The 23,653-nt window shown below is 36.5% G+C and overlaps 1 protein-coding gene across 1 annotated transcript in view; it reads right to left on the bottom strand.

Annotated features, from left to right (window-relative positions):
• Nucleotides 1–23,653, bottom strand: part of LOC123528578 (SCO-spondin-like) — a 122,311-nt gene that overhangs the window by 35,583 nt on the left and 63,075 nt on the right. The window contains exons 22-31 of the mRNA XM_053520907.1: nt 23,427–23,605; nt 20,384–20,471; nt 19,646–19,717; nt 19,169–19,225; nt 18,335–18,487; nt 17,167–17,340; nt 16,152–16,322; nt 15,137–15,307; nt 13,728–13,898; nt 13,071–13,241 (exon numbers count right to left, since the gene is read on the bottom strand). Coding sequence (XP_053376882.1) covers nt 13,071–13,241; nt 13,728–13,898; nt 15,137–15,307; nt 16,152–16,322; nt 17,167–17,340; nt 18,335–18,487; nt 19,169–19,225; nt 19,646–19,717; nt 20,384–20,471; nt 23,427–23,605 — 1,407 coding nt within the window. The remainder of the gene's footprint in view (nt 1–13,070; nt 13,242–13,727; nt 13,899–15,136; nt 15,308–16,151; nt 16,323–17,166; nt 17,341–18,334; nt 18,488–19,168; nt 19,226–19,645; nt 19,718–20,383; nt 20,472–23,426; nt 23,606–23,653) is intronic.

Genomic DNA, 23,653 nt, shown 5'->3' with positions numbered 1-23,653 from the left:
GCCTTGGTATACATTTTTTATCCATCATTTTAAATCTTACTTTGTTTAAGTTATTTACTCAGTAAATAAAAGGATCAGAATAAACACATACATGTAATATATCAGCCAAATGACAACTTTAAAATTTGAAATATAGATATTTTCTATTAATTTAAAACTTGTTAAACCTTCCAAAACAAACTCGCCATACTAGTATTACTATCTTTTCTGGTAAAATACTTACTTCAGTAATTACATGGTAGTTATATATTAGGTTGTAAACTTTTCAATAAACAATGAACCGCTATCAAATAGGTCACCTTCATTTATTATAGACACGAATTAATTATGGTGGCTCATTTCTGTCATATCGTGTTGTCGTATTGGCAGGATGAAAACACGACAACACGAAAACTCGACATAAACCTGATCTGTCGAGTTTTTGTGTCGGCGGGGCGAAAACACGAAACATTTTATGCGAAAACTCGACATTTAGATGGCGCCGACACGACAAATTTATCTGTCGAGCTTTCGTGTTGGTGGGTATAAATATGTCGTGTTCGCACCATTTATTTTGTCGTTTTCGCCCCGATGACACGAAAACACGACCTTATCTGTCTAGTTTTCATGTTTTCAAATAAGTACCTGTCGAGTTTTCGTGTTTTCGTGTTGGCGGGGCGAAATACGAAAATTAAACAAGTTTTTGTGGAGTTTTCGTGTTGTCGTGTTTTCGCCCTGCCGACACGACAACACGAAAACACGAAAAATAATTTTCAGGCATCTCTTATAAAACGTAAATTTATTCTGAAACCAGTGACAAAGGGTTTTAGAAGCACTTTTCTTATTCGAATGCACCGTCAATTCAGAATTTATTGATATTCACTGAAGCTGCATTGCATTAGGAGATCTGAGATAAAACAATAGAATAATATGTCCGATGTCAGTTATCGGTTGAAAATACAAAGTGTATGTATAACAGACCCGGTGTTTACAGCCCAGTTCACCCCCCCCCCCCCCCCCAGTCAGTTTCTAACTGGTCAGTTATTTCCTCCTTGCATATACTTGACCTATCAGGTTGGGGAAGACATTGACCAGTCAGTTCTTCCCCCCCAGCATATACTTGACCAGTCAGTTAGGGTAAGAAAGTGACCGGTCACTTCTTTCCCCCTAGCATATACTTGACCTAACAGGTGGGGAAATAAATTGACCAGTCAGTCCTTTCCCCTCTAGCCAGTACTTGCTGTTAGGTAGGGGGGAAATATTGACTCGTCAGTTCTTTTCCCCCTAGCTAGGTCTTGACCTGTCTGGTGGGGGAGAAGAAATTGACTGGTCATTTCTTTCCCCCCTAGCCTTTACTTGACCTGTCATGTGGGGGAAGAAATCGACCAGTCACTTCTTTCCCCCATAGCCAGTACTTGCTCTGTTAGATGGGGGAAAAAATTGGCCGGTCAGTTCTTTCCCCCTTGCATATACTTGACCTATCGGGATGGGGAAGAAATATACCATTGCAGTCAATTCTTTTCCCTCTAGCATATACTTGACCAGTCAGTTCTTTCCCCACTAGCATATACTTGACCTATCAGGAGTGGGGGGAGAGAAATTGACTGGTCAGTTCTTTTCCCACGAGCCAGTACTTGACCCGTCAGTTGGGGAAGAAATTGACCAGTCAGTACTTTCCCGCTAGCCAACTTCTTCCCCAACCTGACAAGTCTCGTACTGGTTAGGGGAGAAAGAACTGACCAGCCAATTTCTTCCCCCTCCTGATATGTCAAGTACTGCCTATGTGTGGGGAGAAGAATTGACTAGTCAATTTCTTCTCCCTACCCAACACGTCGGGTACTTGCTAGCGGGGTGGGGGGACTGACTGACAAATTTCTTCCAACACCTGACAGGTCAAGTACTGGCTAGGGGTGAAAGAACTGACTGGTAAATTTCTTTCCCCTCCCCATAGGACAAACTGACTGGTCAATTTCTTTCCCCACCGGATAGGTCAAGTATATGCTAGGGGGGAAAGAACTGACTTCCCCACCTAACAGAGCAAGTCGGGGGCGTACTGGTAAATTCGGACGATTTTTAACAGTTTGAGTTTGACAAGTTGCTGTGAAGGTAATTTTGATTCGCTGCTTAACAAACCCAAGCAGTAAGGCAGCCCTGCCCTCAGTCGGCTTAACTCGGACGAGTTAGGAAATTTGGAAACATTGTAGGAATAATTCGGACATAATTAAATACATGTACGTAGGAATAATTCGGACCCTAAAATGTTTTTAAAAAGTAAAATTAAAACATCTGAAAAATATAGATATTCATCATTATATGCAGTCAAACCTGTCTATAAAGACCACTCTCGGGAGATTCTTTATTGGGAGGCGTACTATATTCATAGGTTCAAATACACTGAAATTGTTAAAACGGGAAGCAAAATATGCGGTCTTTAGAGCCAGGTGGTCTCTGTTCAGAAGTGGTCTTTAAAACAGGTTTGCCTGTAACTGTTTTGGTCAAAATCGAAAACAGCATAGTAAAAGGAGTCTGCACTGTCCCTTAAAATTGCATGTTCGAATTTTTCATACTATAAGAAAACATGTGTTTTAACCCGGACAGTTACACTTTTGTCTTATTTTAGACAATCCTTTGATTTTGGGGGAAAACAATAATATTATTGAGTTTTTAACATATTTATCTTCCATTTTAAAAACAATACTATTATATTATATCTGATACATGAATTGGTTCCTCTTCGAAACATTCCGGCCTTCAAAGATATCTTTGTTGTTCGCAGAAAGAATGAGTACTACGTCATTACTTCAGTTGTTATGTTATATCCGATTTTAAGATGTTTGCTGACTTGATTGTATTTTAACGGAGACATATCAATTTCACAAAAGAGACATAAAATAGCCTTATCAGATGTGAGAACATATAATTATAATTTTGACTTTAAAACTGTACAAATTACGCAGATGACAGAATTTACCCGGACACCCCCTACTGGCTCAAATTCATTTCCCCGCCTAACAGGTCAAGTACTGGCTAGGGGGGAAAGAACTGACTGGGTAATTTCTTCCCCCACCTGACTGGTCAAGTTCTGGCTAGAGGAGAAAAAACTGACCGGTCAATTTCTTCCCCCACCTCACAGGTCATGTACTGGCTAGGGGGAAAAACTGACCGGTCAATTTCTACCCCTCCCCCACCCCACCTAACAGAGCAAGTGCTGGCTAGGGAGGAAAGAACTGACTGGTCAATTTCTTTTCCCCACCTGACAGGTGAAGTACTGGCAAGGAGGTTAATAACTGACTGGTCAATTTCTTCTCCCAACCTGACAGGTCAAGTATTGGCCAGGGGAGGGGGGCGGAAGAACTGACTGGTCAATTTCTTCCCCCACCTGACAGAGCAATTACTGGCTAGGGGGAAAGAACATTTTTTCCCCTTGCTGATATGTCAAATACTTGCTAGGGATGAAATAACAGATTGATCAAATTAATTTCTCACCCGACTGGTCAAGTACTTGCTGGGGGGGGGGGGGGGGGGAGAGAACTGACCGGGTAGTTTCTTCCCCCATCTGACAGTTCAAGTACTGGCTAGTGTGGAAAGAACTGACCAGTCAATTTCTTCCCCTACCTGACAGGTCAAGTAAATCGTTATGGCATTGCTCCTGGTGTAGGCTGCATATTTCTGAGCTCCTAAGTTTTGACTGTTTTCAAATGTTTCTGCTTTATGTAAAATATTGAAGTTTTGCAGTTGTGAGCAGAAAATAGCTGGGATTGTGTTTTTGTGTTTACTTCTTGGATTAATTGTGTGCTTTTTGAGAAATTTGATTTTTTAAAAGCAAAAGTTGTATATATTGTGACATTTTATACATGTGCATTTTACCTACAGCAATGATGAGTGAACACGTATTAATGCGGATTAAATATGAAAGATCAACTTTATACAATATTGGAAAATCAGTGACTGCCCAGGGTAGTCGGCCTAATCCTATTACCATAGAACAAACCAAGTAATTACGCATTCAGAAATACGAAAGAGGAAAAAGAGGTGGTCAAAATCGTGTGAGAAGGACATGGGATAATAATCAAGGAGTGAATGAAAATAATTTGCAAATTTTACCACAAGAAATTTCCGCTGTGATTCAAACAAGACGCTTCTCAAATAGGAATATCAATAAATATAATATGATTAATATTACAAAGATAAAATGTGAATCTCTAAACATAACAAAATGTCAGAAAACACTTAAAGTTTGTTCTATAAACACAAGATCTGTAAAAAACAAAACAATACCCCTCTTAGATTTTATCCTTTCAAACGGTTTCGACGTTGTTGTCATCACAGAGACATGGCTTGACAATACCATGGAAAAAACATGCAGTAGTGAGCTTGTCCCAGATGGGTATTGCATGAAGCAAGTCCCTCATCCCGGGAAAATGCGCGGAGGCGGAATTGCTATTGTTTATAAGTCCAATATCGAATTTCAAATGCTGACATCTACCGGTGATGGACACTTCTCAACATTTGAGCACATTGATTGTAACATTGCTACAAAGAAGAACTCCTTGCGACTTTCAGTCGTATACAGACCACCACCGTCACAAAAGAACGGTTTCAGTACTGATGAATTCCTTCAACACGAATGGCCCCTGTTTCTTTCAAAATATGCAGCCATTGACAAGCCAGTAGTTATTGTTGGCGACTTAAACTTTCATCTAGACATACATACGGATCGTGACGATTCCAAGTTCAACAGCTGTCTAGAAAAATTTGGTATGGAACAACATGTTCGAGGACCAACGCATGTTGCAGGGCATACGTTGGATGTTCTTATCACAAGGGACACTGAAAATATTGTATCAAATATAGAAGTTACTGACCCAGGACTATCTGATTCTGATGTAAAGATATCACGTGACCATTTTGCTGTGATATTTCATATTCAAGCAGAACAACCAGCTCCAATAAGGAAAACTGTGGCTTTCCGAAAATTGAAATCCATCGACCTTGAATCATTTAAAAACGAAATAAAATCTTTGGAGATTCTTTACACGAACACATTGATTTCTGATGTTGACGAGCACGTGGAATCATTAAACAACAGTTTGATACCACTCGTTGACCAGCACGCGCCTTGGCTTAATAAAACAATAGTGCTTAGACCGACATGTCCATGGTATAATGAGGAATTACACGAAGCCAAACATTTGAAACGAAAACTTGAACGCAAATGGAGAAAAACAAATTTGACAGTAGATCATGGGATATACAGAAATCACTGTGCTTCTGTGAATAAATTGCTGAAAGAAACACGTGTTAATTTCTATTCTGAAAAGAGTCATGCGGACGCGATCAGAAAACTTTATTCAAAGTGACAAAGAATCTTCTTGGTAGACACGATGAGGCCGTGCTGCCAACATCTTCCTCTTCCAAAGAACTAGCGCAAAATTTCAGCGATTTCTTCATCAATAAAATTGATGGAATAAGAAATAAAATTAGGTCAGAAACAAAATTACAAATCAGTGCGGTTACCACCGAGGAAATTTCGAACACGCAAATAGATAAACTTGTTGAATTTACTCCAGTCTCACAGGATGAAGTGAAAAAAGTTATTTCAAAATCTGCAAGTAAATCATGTGAGCTAGATCCACTTCCGACATGGCTTTTGAAAGAATGCTTAGAAGAACTGCTACCATCTCTCACTAAAATGATCAATTATTCTTTGGAGAAAGCATATGTACCGAAATCCTTCAAAAGTTTGTTGATCAGACCACTCATCAAAAAGTCAACTCTAGATGCAAATGTTCTGAAGAACTATAGACCTGTCTCTAATTTACCGTACGTGTCTAAAATACTTGAAAAGGTAGTCGATGCTCGTTTGGAAACCCACTTGTCTTTGAACGGTCTCCACGAAGAAAACACCAGTCTGCATACAGAAAATTTTACTCCGCTGAGACAGCATTACTGAAGGTTCAAAATGACATTCTCAACTCCCTTGACCAAAATGATGTAACAATGTTAGTAATGCTTGACCTATCAGCTGTTTCCGATACCATCGACCACAAGACACTATTGGGTCGCCTCCACGACCACTTTGGTATCGCAGGGAAACCACTGAAATGGATAACATCATATCTAAGCGACCGCTACCAAACTGTGACCATTCGTCAAAACCAGTGCAAATGACATACAGTGTCCCACAGGGGTCCGTTCTCGGGCCAAAAATTTTTCACAATGTACACTAAACCAGTTGGTACAATATGCAAAAAAACATGGACTAAATCACCATTTTTACGCCGACGATAGGCAGCTTTATTTATCTTTCAAACCAACAAATCCGGTCTCTCAGAAGGAAGCTTTACGCTGTGTTGAAAACTGTCTCGTAGAAGTTGTATCTTGGATGAACATCAACATGTTGAAAAGCAATGCCGATAAAACTACAAGAGATTGTATTTACCTCTCAAAGAAACGAAAAACATATTGAATCCTGTTTCTGTAAAAATTGGAGAAGAGAACATTAAACCATCTAAACGTGTAAGGAATCTTGGTGCTTTTCTAGACTCCAAAATGAGCCTGGAAAAACATATTAACTCAGTTTGTAGACCAGGATACGGACAGCTACGTCAAATAGGCCACATCAGAAAATATCTAAATACGGATTCTACAAAATCGCTAGTAAATTCACTCGTCACTTCACGCCTTGATTATTGCAATGCGCGCTTGTATGGTGTCTCCGAAGGCCTTGCTGAATAGACTCCAGAATCTTCAGAACACTGCAGCTCGAATCATAACGAGAATATCGCGATGTGATCACATTACACCGGTATTAAAATAACTACATTGGATACCAGTAACTCACAGAGTGGACTTTAAAATTTTAGTTCACACATACAAAACATTGCATGACCAATCACCGATCTATGTTAAAGACTTGCTAGAACTCTATCAGCCAGCAAGAAATTTGAGATCCAAGAATAACTCAAAACAACTAGTTGTTCCAAAAAGCAAAACTGTGAGGTACGGTGATTGTAGTTTTTCATCATCTGCACCGAAGTTATGGAATGCTCCCCCGGCTACCGTTAGGGACACTAAAAGCTTGGATGTTTTCAAAAGATCATTAAAAACACACTTTTTCTTCAAGGTCTATTGAAACTAACTTTGCACTGGAAAACAAGCTGTCATATGCCTTTGCAATGGAAATTATTTACTGTTGTTTTGTTCTTTAAAATATCTAGTACAATTTCAATGTAGATAAACCTGATTCAGGCTAAATACATTTTATTATTGATATATTTTTGTGTTGTATTGTGTGTCCATATCATTCTTCTGTGATATGTAGTTTGTACAGCGCTTTTGAACGTTTATTTTTAGATGAAAAGGGCGCTATAAAAATCTGGTAAATAGTAATAATAATAATAATAAATGCTAGGGGGAAAGAACTGACCGGTCACTTTCTTCCCCCACCTGACAGGTCAAGTATATACTAGAGGGGGGTGGGGGTAGGAACTAACCGGTCACTTTCTTCCCCCACCTGACAGGTCAAGTATATGCTGGGGGTAAAGAACTGACTTGTCAGTTTATTCCCCCACCTGACAGGTCAAGTACTGGCTAGGGGAGAAAGAACTAACCGGGCACTTTCTTCCCCCACCTGAAAGGTCAAGTATATGCTAGGTGGGAAAGAACTGACTGGTCACTTTCTTCCCCCACCTGACAGGTCAAGTATATGCTATGGGGAAAGAACTGACCGGTCAATTTCTTCCCTTATCTGACAGGTCAAGTATATGCTAGGGGGAAAGAACTGACCGGTCAATTTCTCCTCCCCACCTTGCAGGTCAAATACTGGCGAGGGGCGGGGGTGGGGAGAACTTACCAGTCAATATCTTCCCCCACCTAACAGAGCATGTACTGGCTAGTGGGAAAGGACTGATCGGTCAGTTTCTTCCACCACCTGACAGGTCAAGTATATGATAGGGGGAAAGAACTGACCGGTCAATTTCTTCTCCTCACCTGGCAGATCAAGTCCTGGCTAGGGAGGAAAGAGCTGAACGGTCAATTTCTTCCCGCACCTGACAAGTCAAGTATATGCTATGGGGAAAGAACTGACCGGTCAATTTCTTCCCTTATCTGACAGGTCAAGTATATGCTAGGGGGAAAGAACTGACCGGTCAATTTCTTCTCCCCACCTTGCAGGTCAAGTACTGGCGAGGGGCGGGGGTGGGGAGAACTTACCAGTCAATATCTTCCCCCACCTAACAGAGCATGTACTGGCTAGTGGGAAAGGACTGATCGGTCAGTTTCTTCCACCACCTGACAGGTCAAGTATATGATAGGGGGAAAGAACTGACCGGTCAATTTCTTCTCCTCACCTGGCAGATCAAGTCCTGGCTAGGGAGGAAAGAGCTGAACGGTCAATTTCTTCCCGCACCTAAGAGAGTAAGTACTGGGTATGGGGGAAAGAACTGTCTGATCAATTTCATTTCCCCACCCGACAGGTCACAAGTACTGGCTGTTAGTGGGGGGGGGGTGAGAACTGACTGGTCTATTTCTTCTCCCTGCCCTACAGGTCAAGTACTAGCTAGGGGGAAAAGAACTGACCGGTCAATTTACTTCCCCCACCTTACTGGTCAAGTGCTGGGTAGGTGGGAAAAGAACTGACCAGCAGTAATTTCCTTACCTTAGAAGAAATCAATTTAAAAGATATAACAGAAATTAAAATAAGTTCATTTAAAATATTTCTCTAATTTACACAAAATATGAAACATATTTCTTATTTTATATGAAATTTAGATGAAACCCGACTATCGGAAATAAAAAGCAGGCAAGTCAAGAATAACCAGTTCTAATTCACTAACAGGGGAAATAACTGACTAGTCAGGAAAATTGACGTGTGGGGGGAAAGAATTGACTAGTTAAATTTTTTCTCCATAAGAATGATCAAAAGTAAACAGTTCCAATTGAGAGGGGGGGGGGGGGGGATTGACAGGGGCCGGGGGGAAGAACTGACCAGTCAGTTTCTTCTCTGGGGAAAAACTGACTAGTCCGTTCTTTCCCCCGGGGAGGAAACTGACTAGTCAGCTTTTTCCTCGGGGAAAAACTGACCGTTACACCGGTTTCAGAAATATTTAATTTGGCTGCGGTGAGCGGCAACAGTCAAAGAATGAAGGCGGCATCAGCGAGCCGAGTTGGGTTAGGTACGGAAGAAGGTAACCCCTCATGTATGGTAGGTCAGGGCGTGTTCGCCTGGAAATGTTTGAAATATATTAATAAAACGGTGGCCTCTGTTGCATTTTTTAGTCCAAATTTTGAGGTACGGGGGCTAACCCCCTCCTGACAGTGGAATCACAGGGTCTCTCCGTTTTCAATTTTAAAATACTGTACAGGAATGAAATGGTGGTCCCTGCTGCATTTTTCGTTCAAAAATTTGAGGTACGTGAGTGGGTCATGCCCTCCTATTCAGGGACTCAGATAGTATTCCAACGGACATTTTTGAAACATAGGAATGCAACGGTGACCTCTGGTGCATTTATGGGTCTAAATTGTGAGAAAATATCATTCTGATATACGACCTTCGTCTTTCGATATCTTTTTATGTTACAAAATCGTATTCGGTAAAAATATGCATACAACAAAAGTCAATTTTTATTCTCCAGCTTAAATTTTCTAGCATGCAGTTATGTTGTGTTCTGTTCAGTGATTGTTGTACGCATGTCTAACGGAACATGGCAAAGCGAAAACACGAAAACTCGACAAACAAAATATATGTCATGTTTTCGAGTTTTCCTGTTTTCGTGCCGACGGGATGAAAACACGAAAACTTGACAAATAATGTATTTGTCGTGTTTTAGTGTAGGCGGGCATAAACACGACAACTCAACAAATAAAGTATTTGCCGTGTTCTCGTGTTGGCAGGACGGAAACACAATTGCATGAAAACTCGAGAAATACCTAATTTCTCGAGTTTTCGTGTTGGCGAGGCGACCTCTAAACGTCGTGTTTTCATGCAAAATTTGTCGTGTTTTCGTGCTGTCATGTATTCGTGTTTGCGCCCCGCCAACACGAAAACATGGAATGGCAGAAATCAGCAACCATAATTAATGACTATTGTATTATGTACATATATTAATACACATCGATCTTAGCTCATTGACACTTCGGTAATCATTAATATATACATCCTGTACAGTATAACAGATGATCTTTGATAATTGTATATTCCGTTTGTCTGCATATACTATAAAAACTTTAACACACATCTCTGAAGCATTGTAATAGAAAATGGTCACGGTTTCTTTATTTTAGCATGCTTCTACGGTAACAATGTACCACACCGTTGTTGTTCTTAATTTCTTTTTATATTTTTCAGTTCTTAATACAAAAGATAAAAGATAAGGTCAAGTCACTGCACACAATATTTTGATAAACAAAATGTCTCTCCCACAAGCTAACAAACGTTGATTGCATAAAGGAGTAGTTTAACACGGCAGAAAAAAAAAACAACAACAAATAAATTCATTTGATTTGATTTTGAAGTATACATTGCAGCTTAGTTCCGACTGCAAAATTAACTGCATCCGTGTTATTAAAACATTTTAAAGTTCTAAAATATTCACATTAAAATACTTTGTTACTTTATGACATTTAAGATTGACAGAAATTTTGTATTTGCGCTATGCGCACAAAGTTTCAGTGCTTAGTGAAAAAGCATTTCTAAAGTGAATGACTTTGAATTATTCTTTATGAAAAATGTTTTAAAGAGCATCCTTTTGCCAGATGAAGCTTATTGGTACATACGTTACATTAGATTATGTCAAATCTTCAGTTATTTGTTGTGCTATATAACCCTCAACGAGTTTTCGTTTACTGCACTTGAATACTTACTTCAGATTTTTTTAAGAATTATTTGACAATACCGAATATTGTATTGCAATCTTGTACATGCTAATGTTTTTAGAGTCGACATAGACTCCCATAGAAACTTACATAATACATATGTTTACTTGTGATATTTGTTGGTATATTCCCAGACACTAAATAAAAACATATGTTATTATGCAGATGCATTTTAATTAACAAATAATCAAGGCCTTCGAGTGGTTTATCGTCTAGTTTACCACGGTTCAGAGTTCGGATGCGTAGGAATTGAACCACGAGGGCGTTAGCCCGAGTGGTTAAATACTGAAGCATCTGAACGGTGGACCGTGGTTAATTACTGTAGTCGAAAAATCACAAGAAGGCCTTGATTGTTTTCATTCTGACATGCTCATTGACATATTTTAATTAATATTATGCTGGACTACATTTACCTAAAGAGTAATGTACCGAACGGCATGCGGCAATTTGACGTCATAATTGACGTCATAAAGCTCTCTTACCGGTCCGCGCGTCAACCGTTGTTTATCGCAGAATAAACAGTGCTTGATTTCCTTCTTTGTTTAACTGGACATCAAATCGAGCCGTGTTAGAATGTTAATTATAATATGACTAACAATGCTTTAATCATTACAACGATATTATGTTGACGTCACATCTACGTGATATTTAGCGCCATGCATGCATCAAGAAAATATTAATAGCTTTTCAAATTTCATGAAAAATTTTATTTAATAGCATGTTTTTAACGAAATGTCGCATTGCACAGATGTGTTGATTAATGTAAACACATACTGAGTTAGATATTTGCTTTGCTGAATAATTTGCAATAATTTTCGCCAGAACTGAACTCTGCCGCAAGACTTATTACCATTTCCGGTCCTGGCGTGTATAAATAAAAACCTACTATTGGCGCTATGCTTGTGCAAAGAAACAGTTTCATTATATTTGATATATTTTTTTTTTCAATAAAGAACATATAAGAATCGAAACAGTGTTTTATCTCTACTCGAGCGGTTATACGTCGGCCTCATGAAATTATTTCGCCCGACGTATAACCCGCCCATCGTGTATAAATAGTGGTAAAGCACTGTTTTGCTATAAATTATTTCTTAAATTAAAACTGGTTGTTAATGCGTAAACACATATATCAAATGCTGTTTTATTGCAAAACAATAAAAAAAAACAAAAACAAAAAACATTTGATAACAGCAAACAGTTACATGTTTTTCTGGACGTGTTTTGCGACTTCCTTGGTGTAAAAGTTGCAGACGAAAATATATGTTGATTATATTGACGACGTACCAGTAGTCTCTCGGTACAACTTAATTATGAAAAGAAGCCTAGCATTTTTTTCTGCTTTACAAGGGCGCTGACAATATTTCAAAATTGCATACGTCCCTCCGACCCTCTTACATATACACAAGAACATGTATTTACAGGAGGACATATGTTTAACAAATGTCATTAATGCTTGAGCTATTTTCCTACAAACATATTAAAAGTACGAATATGAATATAAATAAGAGCCAAGTAATAGAAAAAATGTTTTCATCTGACAAATATTCAAGAATTTTTGTCTCGAAAAATCTTATGTATTGACAGAAATATAAGTTAAATGTTTATTAACATCTAGTCTTAAAATAGTCCTAACTCCTCTGTAGTGCGATCAGATACATGGCGACCTTCCATGTAACGATCAAAGTAATAGTGAGTGCGACATTTTACGTCATATAGTACTGTAAATGAATGTTACAAACATATGTAGTGGGTGACAAAAAAAGGAATTTTTGCAGGTAAGGAAAATATTGAATGGCAAAAGATATTAACTGTGCACAATAATACCTAAAATGCTGCGTTTGTGAAACTTTCAGACATATTTGGATATATCTGATATCTAAATTAAATACTGATAAAATAAAAACCTTTGTTTGAAAATATGTAGTATTTAGTATGAATTCTAAAGCTTGATGAAATTGAAACTTTTCAGATTTTACACTAATTTCCGTTACATATCTGCAAGTTATACAATCACAACAAAAACTATATACATAGGACTAAATATCAATTTCAATGTCAAAACCATATAGTTTCACCATTCGACAGATTGCAACTAATGATGCATGAAATTATAGTTAACAAAATATGTCAGTGTAATGTACTGTATTTACATTGATTGTATGAGTGATATCTATAGAGGATACGAATAGAAAAAAGTTTCTCAACAATGATCTTACTTGGGCATGGGGACTCGTTGCAGGGTTCCTGATCTTGAAGTGCACCTATACAGTCAGCACCATGAGGAACATTGTTCGGGAATGTACATCGTCTGGTTCTGAACCTGGTACCATCGTTACACGTGGTCGAGCAGTATGTCCACTTCGACCAGTCTGTCAGTACTCCATCCACTGAATCATATCATATCATATCATATCATATCATTTAATATCATATCATTTCATATCATATCATTTCATATCAAATAACATGTTATATTACATCATATTTGCACACCACAACACTAAATATCTATTTGCACACCACTACACTTAACATCATATCATATCATATCATATCATATCATATCATATTACAAGAAGATCATATCTTAGTATACACAAATATATAAATAGTTCTTAAAAAAACAAAAGAAGAAGATTTTTTGCACTTCAATTTTGTTCTGTTCAGAGGAAGGGTATGTATTTTAAGGAATGACCGATTTTTTCAATGTAAGATCTTAAAATAGAACATTGTACAATTTACTTGCTTAAAGAAGAGACTCTTTTTTAGTTTAAGTAGAATGCTTGTTATTGACGTATTCTGGCCTTTGGTTGGAAAGCACTCCAGTTATATTACTTTGCATTCTGAATACTCGATGGATTACTGGTACCTACCTGGACAAATCTGTGTTTCGCATGACTGGCTCTCGTGGGTATCTCCAGTGCAGTTTGCACCATGAGGCGATCCCTTCTTAAATGAGCAAACTCTGGCACGCTCCTGCGTGCCCCCGCCACATGAGACTGTACAAATGTGCCAGGCACCCCAGTCAGCCCAGACTCCGTCAACTGAAATATCATATGTGCAACTTAACATTCGTATTTTCTAAATTATGATAGTAGGGACGAAAATGTTTTTTTAGTGTTTTTTTTCTTCTTACTTTGCACTGACCGATACAACTAAATGCGTAAACACATATATCAAAATACTGTTTAATTGCAAAAAAAGAAAAAATAACATTTGATAACAGCAAACTGTTACATGTTTTTTCTTAACGTGTTTTGCAAACTTTTATGTGTAAAAGTTGCAGACAAAATTAATTTTAATATTGACCAACTCACCAGTAGTCTATCGATACATGGACTATTAACCAAGTAAAAGGAGTGCCACATTTTCGCTTTACAAGGGCGCTGACAATATTATAAAATTTCATACGTCCCTCCGACCCTCTTACATATACTAGCACACAAGAATATGTATTTACTGGAGGACATATGTTCAACAAATGTCATTGATGCTTGAGCTATTATCCTACAAACATACTAAAAGTACAAATATGAATATAAATAAGAGCCATGTAATAGAAAAAATGTTTTCATTTGACAAATATTCAAGAATTTTTGTCTCGAAAAATCTTATGTATTGACAGAAATATAAGTTAAATACTTATTAACAGCTAGTCTTAAAATAGTCCTAACTTTTAAAATAGTTCTAACTCCTCTGTAGTGCGATCAGATACATGGCGACCTTCCATGTAACGATCAAAGTAATAGTGAGTGCGACATTTTACGTCATATAGTACTGTTCATGAATGTTAAAAACATATGTAGTGGGTGATAAAAAAAGGAATTTTTGCAGGTAAAGAAAATATTGAAGGGCAAGAGATAATAACTGTGCACAATTATACCTAAAATTCTGCGTTTGTGAAACTTTCAGATATGTTTGAATATATCAGGTATTTAAAACTGACAATATAAAAATCTTTGTTTGAAAAAAAAAGTTGAAAATATGTTGTATTTTGTATGAATTCTATAGCCTGATGAAATGAAACTTTTCAGATTTTACACTGAAATCCGTTACATATCTTCAAGTTATGAAATCACAAAAAAAACCATATACATACGACTACATACCAATTTCAATTTTCAAAACCATATAGTTTCACCATTCGACAGATTGCAACTAATGATGCATGAAATTATAATTAACAAAATATGTCAATGTAATGTATTGTATTTACATTGATTGTATGAGTGATATCTATAGAGAATACGAATAGAAAAATGTTTCTCAACAATGATCTTACTTGGGCATGGGGACTCGTTGCAGGGTTCCTGATCTTGAAGTGCACCTATACAGTCAGCACCATGAGGAACATTGTTCGGGAAAATACATCGTCTGGTTCTGAACCTGGTACCGCCGTTACACGTGGTCGAACAGTATGTCCACTTCGACCAGTGTGTCAGTGCTCCGTCCACTAGATTAAAATCATATCGTATCGTATCATATTACTTCACATCTAATAACATGTTATATCACATCATATTTGCACACCACAATGCTAAACATCACATCATATCATATTATATTACAGGGTGATCATATCTTAGAACACACAAATATATAAATAGTTTTACAAAAACAAAAGACGATTTTTCCCACTTCAATTTTCCCACTTCAATTTTGTTCTGTTCAGGGGAAGGGCATTTTAAGAAATGACCGATTTTTTCAATATAAGTTCTTAAAATAGAACATTGTACTATTTACTTGCTCACAGAAGAGACTCTTTATTTTAAGTAGAATGCTTGTTATTGACGTATTCTGGCCTTTGGTTTGAAAGCACTCCAGTTATATAACTTTACGAAATAAAGTAACGAGAACAACACCTATGGTTTTAAAAGTTCATTGAAAAATGCTATATGTGATATGATCTTCCTGTAATATGATATGATATGATATTATATGAAACACAAAGATTTAAGGCTACAGTTCATATGCAGACAAACCTTTGTTACAGACCAACTCTAGACAGGGACCACCTGGTTCTAAATTTCACATGTTTTGTTTCCCCTTTTAACATTTACTGTGTATTTCAACATGTAAATAAAGACGTCCTCCCAATAAAGACCACATTTTGGCTCTCCCGAGAGCGGTCATTATAGACAGGTTTGACTGTAATGTTCAAATGATCATCTGAAAAGATAAAAGTCAGAATTATAATTCTTGGCCCACTCACATGCGTAAGCATGAAGAGATTTAAATCTATACCTCATAACAGTTTTCAAGAGATTTATTCTTCTGATCTTTCAAAACAGGAATACCTGGACACGGCTGCGGATTACATTCTTCTGAAAATTCCCGGCTGCCCGTGCAGTTTCTGCCCATTGGTGCTGTAGGATGATATGTGCATGTGCGTGATTTCACGCGGAAGCCCCCTCCACACGTGGCGCTGCACGGACCAAAAGCCGACCATACTGTCCATTTAGCATCCACTGAGATGAAAGTAAATAGTTGTAAATAATAGTAAATAATATGTGCAGCACACACAGGAAACAGTCCTCTTTACGGTACATATTGGAATGATGTACTAAAATCTGATAATGTTCGCGAAAATATTCTTCCAAATTCAGATCAGGTCTCACTTATAATATGACTGGTTACAAGGCGCAAGTTAAGATGTTGATAAGGTCCGAATTGAAAGCATCGCTGCCTACGCTGCCCACTCCCACCCCCCACACTCCCTCCCCTAAGCAACCTTCCAAAAAATCCAAATTGAAAAATATAGTACTCCAGTTAAACATTAAATGGTATAAATTTCATTTACTATGAAGTTTGAATTGTCTCCAAAAACCAATGTTTAAAAGCTGATAAAATAAACGCAGTGAAAAGTACTAAGACTCATTCGTAACTGCTAGGATACTGAAGCCGTAATTGTAACAAGCTGATTCAGTAATAGAAAGAGCCATATTTAATTTACATCAATGAACTTACATCTTATTATGTATTATACAAAGGTTTACATTGCTAGACAGTTTTTACCTTTTTTTATTTATTTATTTATTTATTTATTTTTTTATTTTTTTTGCAAAAACCGCTCACTCGTTTAATTAACGGAAAAACGGCTCGAATGCTTTTTTCCAAAATTTTATATATTCAAGATTAAATTACTTATGATAAAATTTCAAAATATTGAGAACTTTAACCATCTAGTATTCTTTTAAATCAGTGATTTTCGTATTAAATGGTTACCGCAAGCACAATAGAGTCCATGTCCCTACCATTTTGTACACAGTGAATTTCTCTCTAGCTACATATTTCAGTTTAAGATGTAAATACCCGGGCAGTCTTGCTTCGCACAAGACCGTTTCTCCATTCCGCCTCCTGCGGGACAGTCTTGACCATGTGGTCTATTTTCGTCAAACACACACGAGCGTGCTCTTTGCTGGACTCCATGTCCGCACGTGACGGTACATGCTGACCAAGTCTCCCACGTTCCCCATTGACCGTCATCTGAAATATTAATTAGATGCGAAAATTATGTCGTTAGTAATGGGAGACTTTGGCCATTTATCTCCTTTTCACACTCTCTTAAGTAAGTAGGTCCTTTCATTTGGGTTACTCTGTCATTATTGCTATGTTATTTTTAACAATATGATGTAAAAGGAGCTAAGGTATTGGCCATCATGACTATTAATCTAAGTTTGCCTTCAGTTACATATCCTATAAACAAGTGTCTTAATTTTGACATTCCAGACATTTGAGTTTACAAATATGTAATATATCCCACACCTTAGAACAGGGATATCTCCTAGACAAAACAACGATAAGGTCAGAGGATTCCAAACGATGGAACCAAATTAAATTTTTATTATCTTGGTCATAATTGAATAAGCCATTGTATGCTTTTCTGGCAGTCTATAATCATGCTATAACTTACAACTGGAGAATTGCAGAAATTGCATACGGAAAAAAAAATAATCGAATGGAAAATGCATGTCCACAGCCCTTAACATAGTGTCTGGACATTTTATGAAATTCAGGAATTGTCTTCATTTACAGCAATAAACTTGAGCATATTCTGAACTCTGTCGTTTAGGTGAAATTGAATGTTTTACATACGTCATATACACATGAAAGCAGTCATTTAAGGGCGCAAAATTCATCCTCTACTAGTACAGATGCGGGCAAATTTGACCAGAGGAAAAGAGCGAGTATGAGAGAGAGAGAGAGAGAGAGAGATTTTAGATACAGGCATGATCGGCTTATCTAGGCTAGCTTTTTAATAATAGGTTGTCTGAACCTTAAAAATGCTTAATTCAAAGCACCGGTACATGAAAAACCTGCTTCGCTGGAAGACGAAATACTAGCATTTAGCTGGGTGTTGGGCACACTGCTCAAAGAGCGACTGCTTAGAAATGTTTTAGTGCCTGGACTGACTGGAACTGAACTAATCAGTTAGTACTGATCATATTGCATCCTATTTTTCTACCAAAAGAGAAATTACTCGGGCATGTCCCAATGCTGCTTTTCAGTTGATCCCATGGAATGTTATAGCAAAGCCTATTGTCCCCTGTTGCACAGCATTCCTTCGTTTGTTTTTCATACCCGCTTACACATAATGTAGAGCATGCCGCATACTGTTGCCATGACGCCCAGCCTGTAATATTGTAAAGAATGAAATATAGCTCGATACTAGAAAGGATTTAAAGGAAAAGGAAAAATAAAAGGGAAATGTAGCGCCATATGAACAAAAAAAAATGCATATATAAAAGACAAACTTTATGCTTTTAAGCTCAGGAATGCAAAAATAATGCGTTATAAATTAATGCAAAAGCAATGTAACATAAATCACCTTTAAAAATCTGTTAGATTGATACACAAAATATATTACGTATCTTAGAACGAACATTTTGCAAATTCACCGTATAAGTAGATCTAATTGTTGTATATAGCCGAAGACTGTGCTAAATGTCCCATAATTTTCTTCGTCAAATAACTTCTAAACATTTCTTAAAACAAACTGACGAATATAAATGGAGTTACCAAGACATATTTTTTCCGAATTGATGAGAATTTGTGCTGTTCTGTATATACCTAATTATTTATCCTTGTTTCAAGAAGTTGTCGAAATATACTGGAAAACAGAACAAACGGCGAAGTACCGATATAGTTTAAAAGCCTCAGCTAGACACCTTAAGTATACTAGTATTTTACACAATCAAATTCTATCATTAAATTGTTATTTGCAAAACCTTTGATAATTATTTCAGTAATTGTTCTTGTATCTTTCTAACTGAAAGCATTATAAGGCTTACAGATTGTCGGCGTAAAAGAGTACCTGTGAACTGGTGGTTGCTGTCGAAAATGAATCGTCTTGAAACTAAATGTACTTCATCTACGGAAAAGTAGCACATTATTATGTTAATGTCAATTATTATTAAATCTGTATTAACATTATTTACATATTTATATTTATAATCATTTCCACTGTTCTATATGTAGTCACATGACAAATAATAAAATGTCGTCTTGACTCAAAGGCGGAGCCAAAAACACGTATTGACGTCTTCACGGTTTGACGTCAAAACAATGCGACGTCATACACAAATTACTACGAAAAATAATTTTGCCTGCGGTCAATATCGCGTTAATCAGGTCGATAAAATTCACGTATCGACCTCACCAAAAGGCAATAAATGTATAATTTGGTTTGTAGGAAGAGCCAAAAACGTATTGACCTCCATACGTGACGTCATAATTTTTTGACGACAATATATCAAAAAAGCATAAATATTGTGATATATGCTTAAGTTACCTTCCAGTCTCCTCCTGATATTTCCGAAGCACAGCGGACAGAAAAATAACAACAAAAGGTACGTCACTAATCCTACAAAAAGTTAAATGTAATAATATTTGTAGTATTTCTGTTAGAGAATACCTAAATATAGCACTGCAATATCTACAATACTTTTTCTTCTGCTTAAGGATTAAAATGCTCCATTTTCATGGACCGGAATTTGTTTTTTTTTTGTTTTGGGTTTAACGCCGTTTTTCAACAGTTTTTTTCAGTTACGTAAAGGCGGGTAGTTAAAAACTAACAAGTGTCCCTAGATTCTGTATCAGTACAAACTTGTTCTCCGCAAGTAACTGCTAACCAACTTAGAGGTGGAGAACGAAATATTTCAGACACATCGTCTTTTTTTTTAAATCGTCACGGAGAACATACGACCCGCACGAGGATCGAACGCATGACCCCGCGATCGGCGCTCACCCTATTGAGCTAACCATTTTCTTGTAAGCGTGATATGTCTTTTTAGGGAAATATATAAAACCAGTGATCATGAAAATTATGATCGCAACAAAGCACAATAATCAAAAAATGACTGAGTTTATTTACGGGAGGTAAATTGACAATACTCCTCAAAACCCCTGGCAATATTTTACGTTAGTTCTTCTTGGGGATTTTTACGGTAATTAAACAAAAAGTACCATAGGTCTTTTAAAGTATTTACTTAAAATATACAAAGTGCTTAAAATCAGAATATATACTAACCATCAGGAGGCATCACTTTATTGAAATAAAGGTTCTCAAAGTTTAATCTTGTAGAAAATGAATAAAAGTTATATAATCGCCTGATAACCTAGTTTGTAATAAATTTGAACTACATATACTAGATCGTCAGTATAAAATACGAACATTAGAATATAATGTCACGAAGCTGTCTATCATGTGATACCACATCGGATGCATAACCAGTATAAAATTTCATTTATCTATTTTTCCAAAATATCTGCAAGCTTATTTCATACAACCTAGTCCCAGTTAATATAATGACAATTTATTTTACAAAACTGTTTTCCAAATTTTTTTAGCATTCTCGTTTTAAGTATGGAACCCCATCCCAGCCCAAAATGACAGATGTTAAGATAAAACTGGGAATTTTGTTTACAATTTTACTAAATATACGTCTAAAGCAATATAAGGGAAATCTTTAGGTAGCACGAGTAGAAACAATCCCTATATACATCTCCACCATCTACGGGGAATGTCTTTTCTTCACTTAGATGGTGATATCGGTGAGTTATATTGTGCCCGTTGACATACTTTGCGAGTTAACTCTTAATGATGCTTTAAAGTCAGTGTGATTAGATCATCATCTAATGTCACATCGCGTATGAGGTTTTTACTAGCAATTTGAATATATATAGAATTTTCTATTTGACATGTATATATTCAATATCTGTTCAGCTCTTCAGTATTGGAGGAAATAAAAGAAAAGGAAATCTATCTATCTACCTATTACCTACCTACCTACCTACCTACCTACCTATCTACCTCCAAACTCCAAAATCGTGTCAACTTTGTCAAAATATTGGAAGTAGTTTCATATTGGAGTAAAAATAAAATTATTTAAGGTAAAAAGCAAGTAGATGTCTCAAGGTGTATGCAGTAGTTGCTGTAAAACTGTAGAAAGGTACATCTTTGATATAAATAGATAGTGCACAAGTGAGAAAAAAAGACGACGAAATCGTTTTTGACATTTTCAAAGGGATACCAGTGGACGTCTTCAACTTATTTTGTATTTTCAAGAAACCAAGAGATGTACTCTAACTTATAATCCATGAATACTAAGGTACCTGTTGTATACGTAAAATTGGCCACTGTTCTGCTTATAGACATACTGATATTCGAAGACTTTTGTGGAAGGTTAATATATTTATGTATGAAATCGTGAGATCTTCATTTAAAGTACAGTCTCTGTCACGGAACACCATACAACGACAAAAATAGGTCATATAAAACACATATAGACTAGAACTTAAAGTGCCATAAAGAACTAAAATAAGCTTAAGGTTTCTTTATTACATCAGTTAAACTAACTGCTTTTCGCACGTTTCAGCTGTCAAATCGTCTATGCGAAAGTCAGCCAAAGCTTCTAGAAGTAACAAACACTAACTTGCCACTCTCTCCCTCCAAAAATCGGAGACAGGCAATCTACCATCAAAAATATACAGACCGGTTCACATACCCGATCGGGTATTTAATGAAGTTTTAACATACAATACGAGGGGCGTTCAATATGTAATATTACTTCGTATGTAGTTCCGTAACCGCTTATCAGTTTTAGATGCGGATTTCGGCACATTATAGAGCAATTTATTGACAACACAATGTATAAATTATAAAAATCGGTAGGTTCAAAGTAAAAATATAATCATTTGAGTGAGGTGTATTCGGGTATACTGGACAATTTTATGTCCAAAGTACTGACATTGTAATATGCAATTCCTTGATTCTACTATTCAACAACTAGAACTATAGTTCAATTTTCAGTTAAACAGATAAAACAAATCATGATCTTCACAAAAAACATATGAAAACTAAAATAAAAAAGTTTATAACAGTTTTAAATTGAATGTGTATATTTTTACTCGAAAAATGATAAGGTGAGTACAATAAGCCTCTGCAATTTTGTCAGGCGCGATAATCATCGTTTAAAAAATAATTGTATTTTAAGTTGATACTAGTATCTTAATTCCCGATTGCGAAACTAGTTCTTACAACTTTGATTAATCGCTCACAACACCCATTTCAGATGGGATCAACCTCGAGTTTAGATTTTTTTAGTTGTGTTGTAAAATTAAAACTGCAATAAATAGTTTAAAAGAAACACAAACTCATCACAAATTGCTGTACCTGATAGAAAAATGATAGAATTTTGTGATTTTACAAGTTATTCTATTTTTCTGAGACTCTGGATGCCCAGGACAAACCTATGTTATAGTTATGCTCTAGTATACCTGAGTACACCTCACTGAAATGATTATATTTTTACTTTGAACCTGCCGATCTTTTATAATTTATATAGCATTGTCTTTCCAATAAATTGCGCTATAATGTGCCGAAAACCGCATCTAAAAATAACCAGCGGTTATGGAATAACTTACGGAGTAACATTACATATTGAACGCCTGTCATAATTGCAAAAATCGACCAGTATCAAGAATAAAAGTTTATCCGGTTTTCAGGGGTCAGATAAATAGGGACCTGACAAAACGTACGGTTTGGAGACGGATCCGGTTTTGCGGGAGACCGGTTTACTGCAAATATAGTGACAAAGTCATTTTAAAGGCTAAAAGTCTAATAAAATGTGAAGAAATTTCATCTAAACATAAAAAAACACGATTTAGCTATAATCTTTTTCTAACAGATTTTTTCCCTTTTATTTTCGTTTTTTATTTGTTGCTCTTGTTTTTCATAGATTTATTCCAATTGTCTGTCTCAAGCCTCGATTAAACTAACTAATTCCAATGAGACAATGCATACAACTAGTGTGCTATTTTAGAAAATAATGGAATCTGTTAAGAATTCAAAACGTTTCATTCCACACAAACCACCTGCGATAACCTCGGAAATTAGTTGTCGAGAATGATTAATGTAAGTTGTAGTCTAAAAGCTTGTTCCACAATCGATATATTAGACTGAGGAATAGTAATTAATTAATTAAAATAACCAGCAAAAAAAAAAAAAACTATAAACATGTAATTTTCTGAAATTAACACACAAAAAACAATTTTTTTAAGAAAGTTGTTTAAGTTGTCAGGCAAGGTCCATTGTTACAGCTTCGCACAGCCCATTTTTTTCCTCCCAGTGCTTCGCAGTCCTGCATATTACCAGTTGAACAGTTTCTACGTACTTCGTAGTATCCTCTAGATCCGCATGATTGTGAACAGTCTGTATGTTGATTCCATTCACTCCATGTAGCTATTGTCACTGCAAATTTTAACCAGAATGAAACGACATGCAGAACTCAAAGTCATG

Source organism: Mercenaria mercenaria, chromosome 13, assembly GCF_021730395.1.
Source record: "Mercenaria mercenaria strain notata chromosome 13, MADL_Memer_1, whole genome shotgun sequence".
Taxonomy (NCBI): Eukaryota; Metazoa; Mollusca; class Bivalvia; order Venerida; family Veneridae; genus Mercenaria; species Mercenaria mercenaria.
This window is presented reverse-complemented; position numbering and strand designations above follow the sequence as displayed.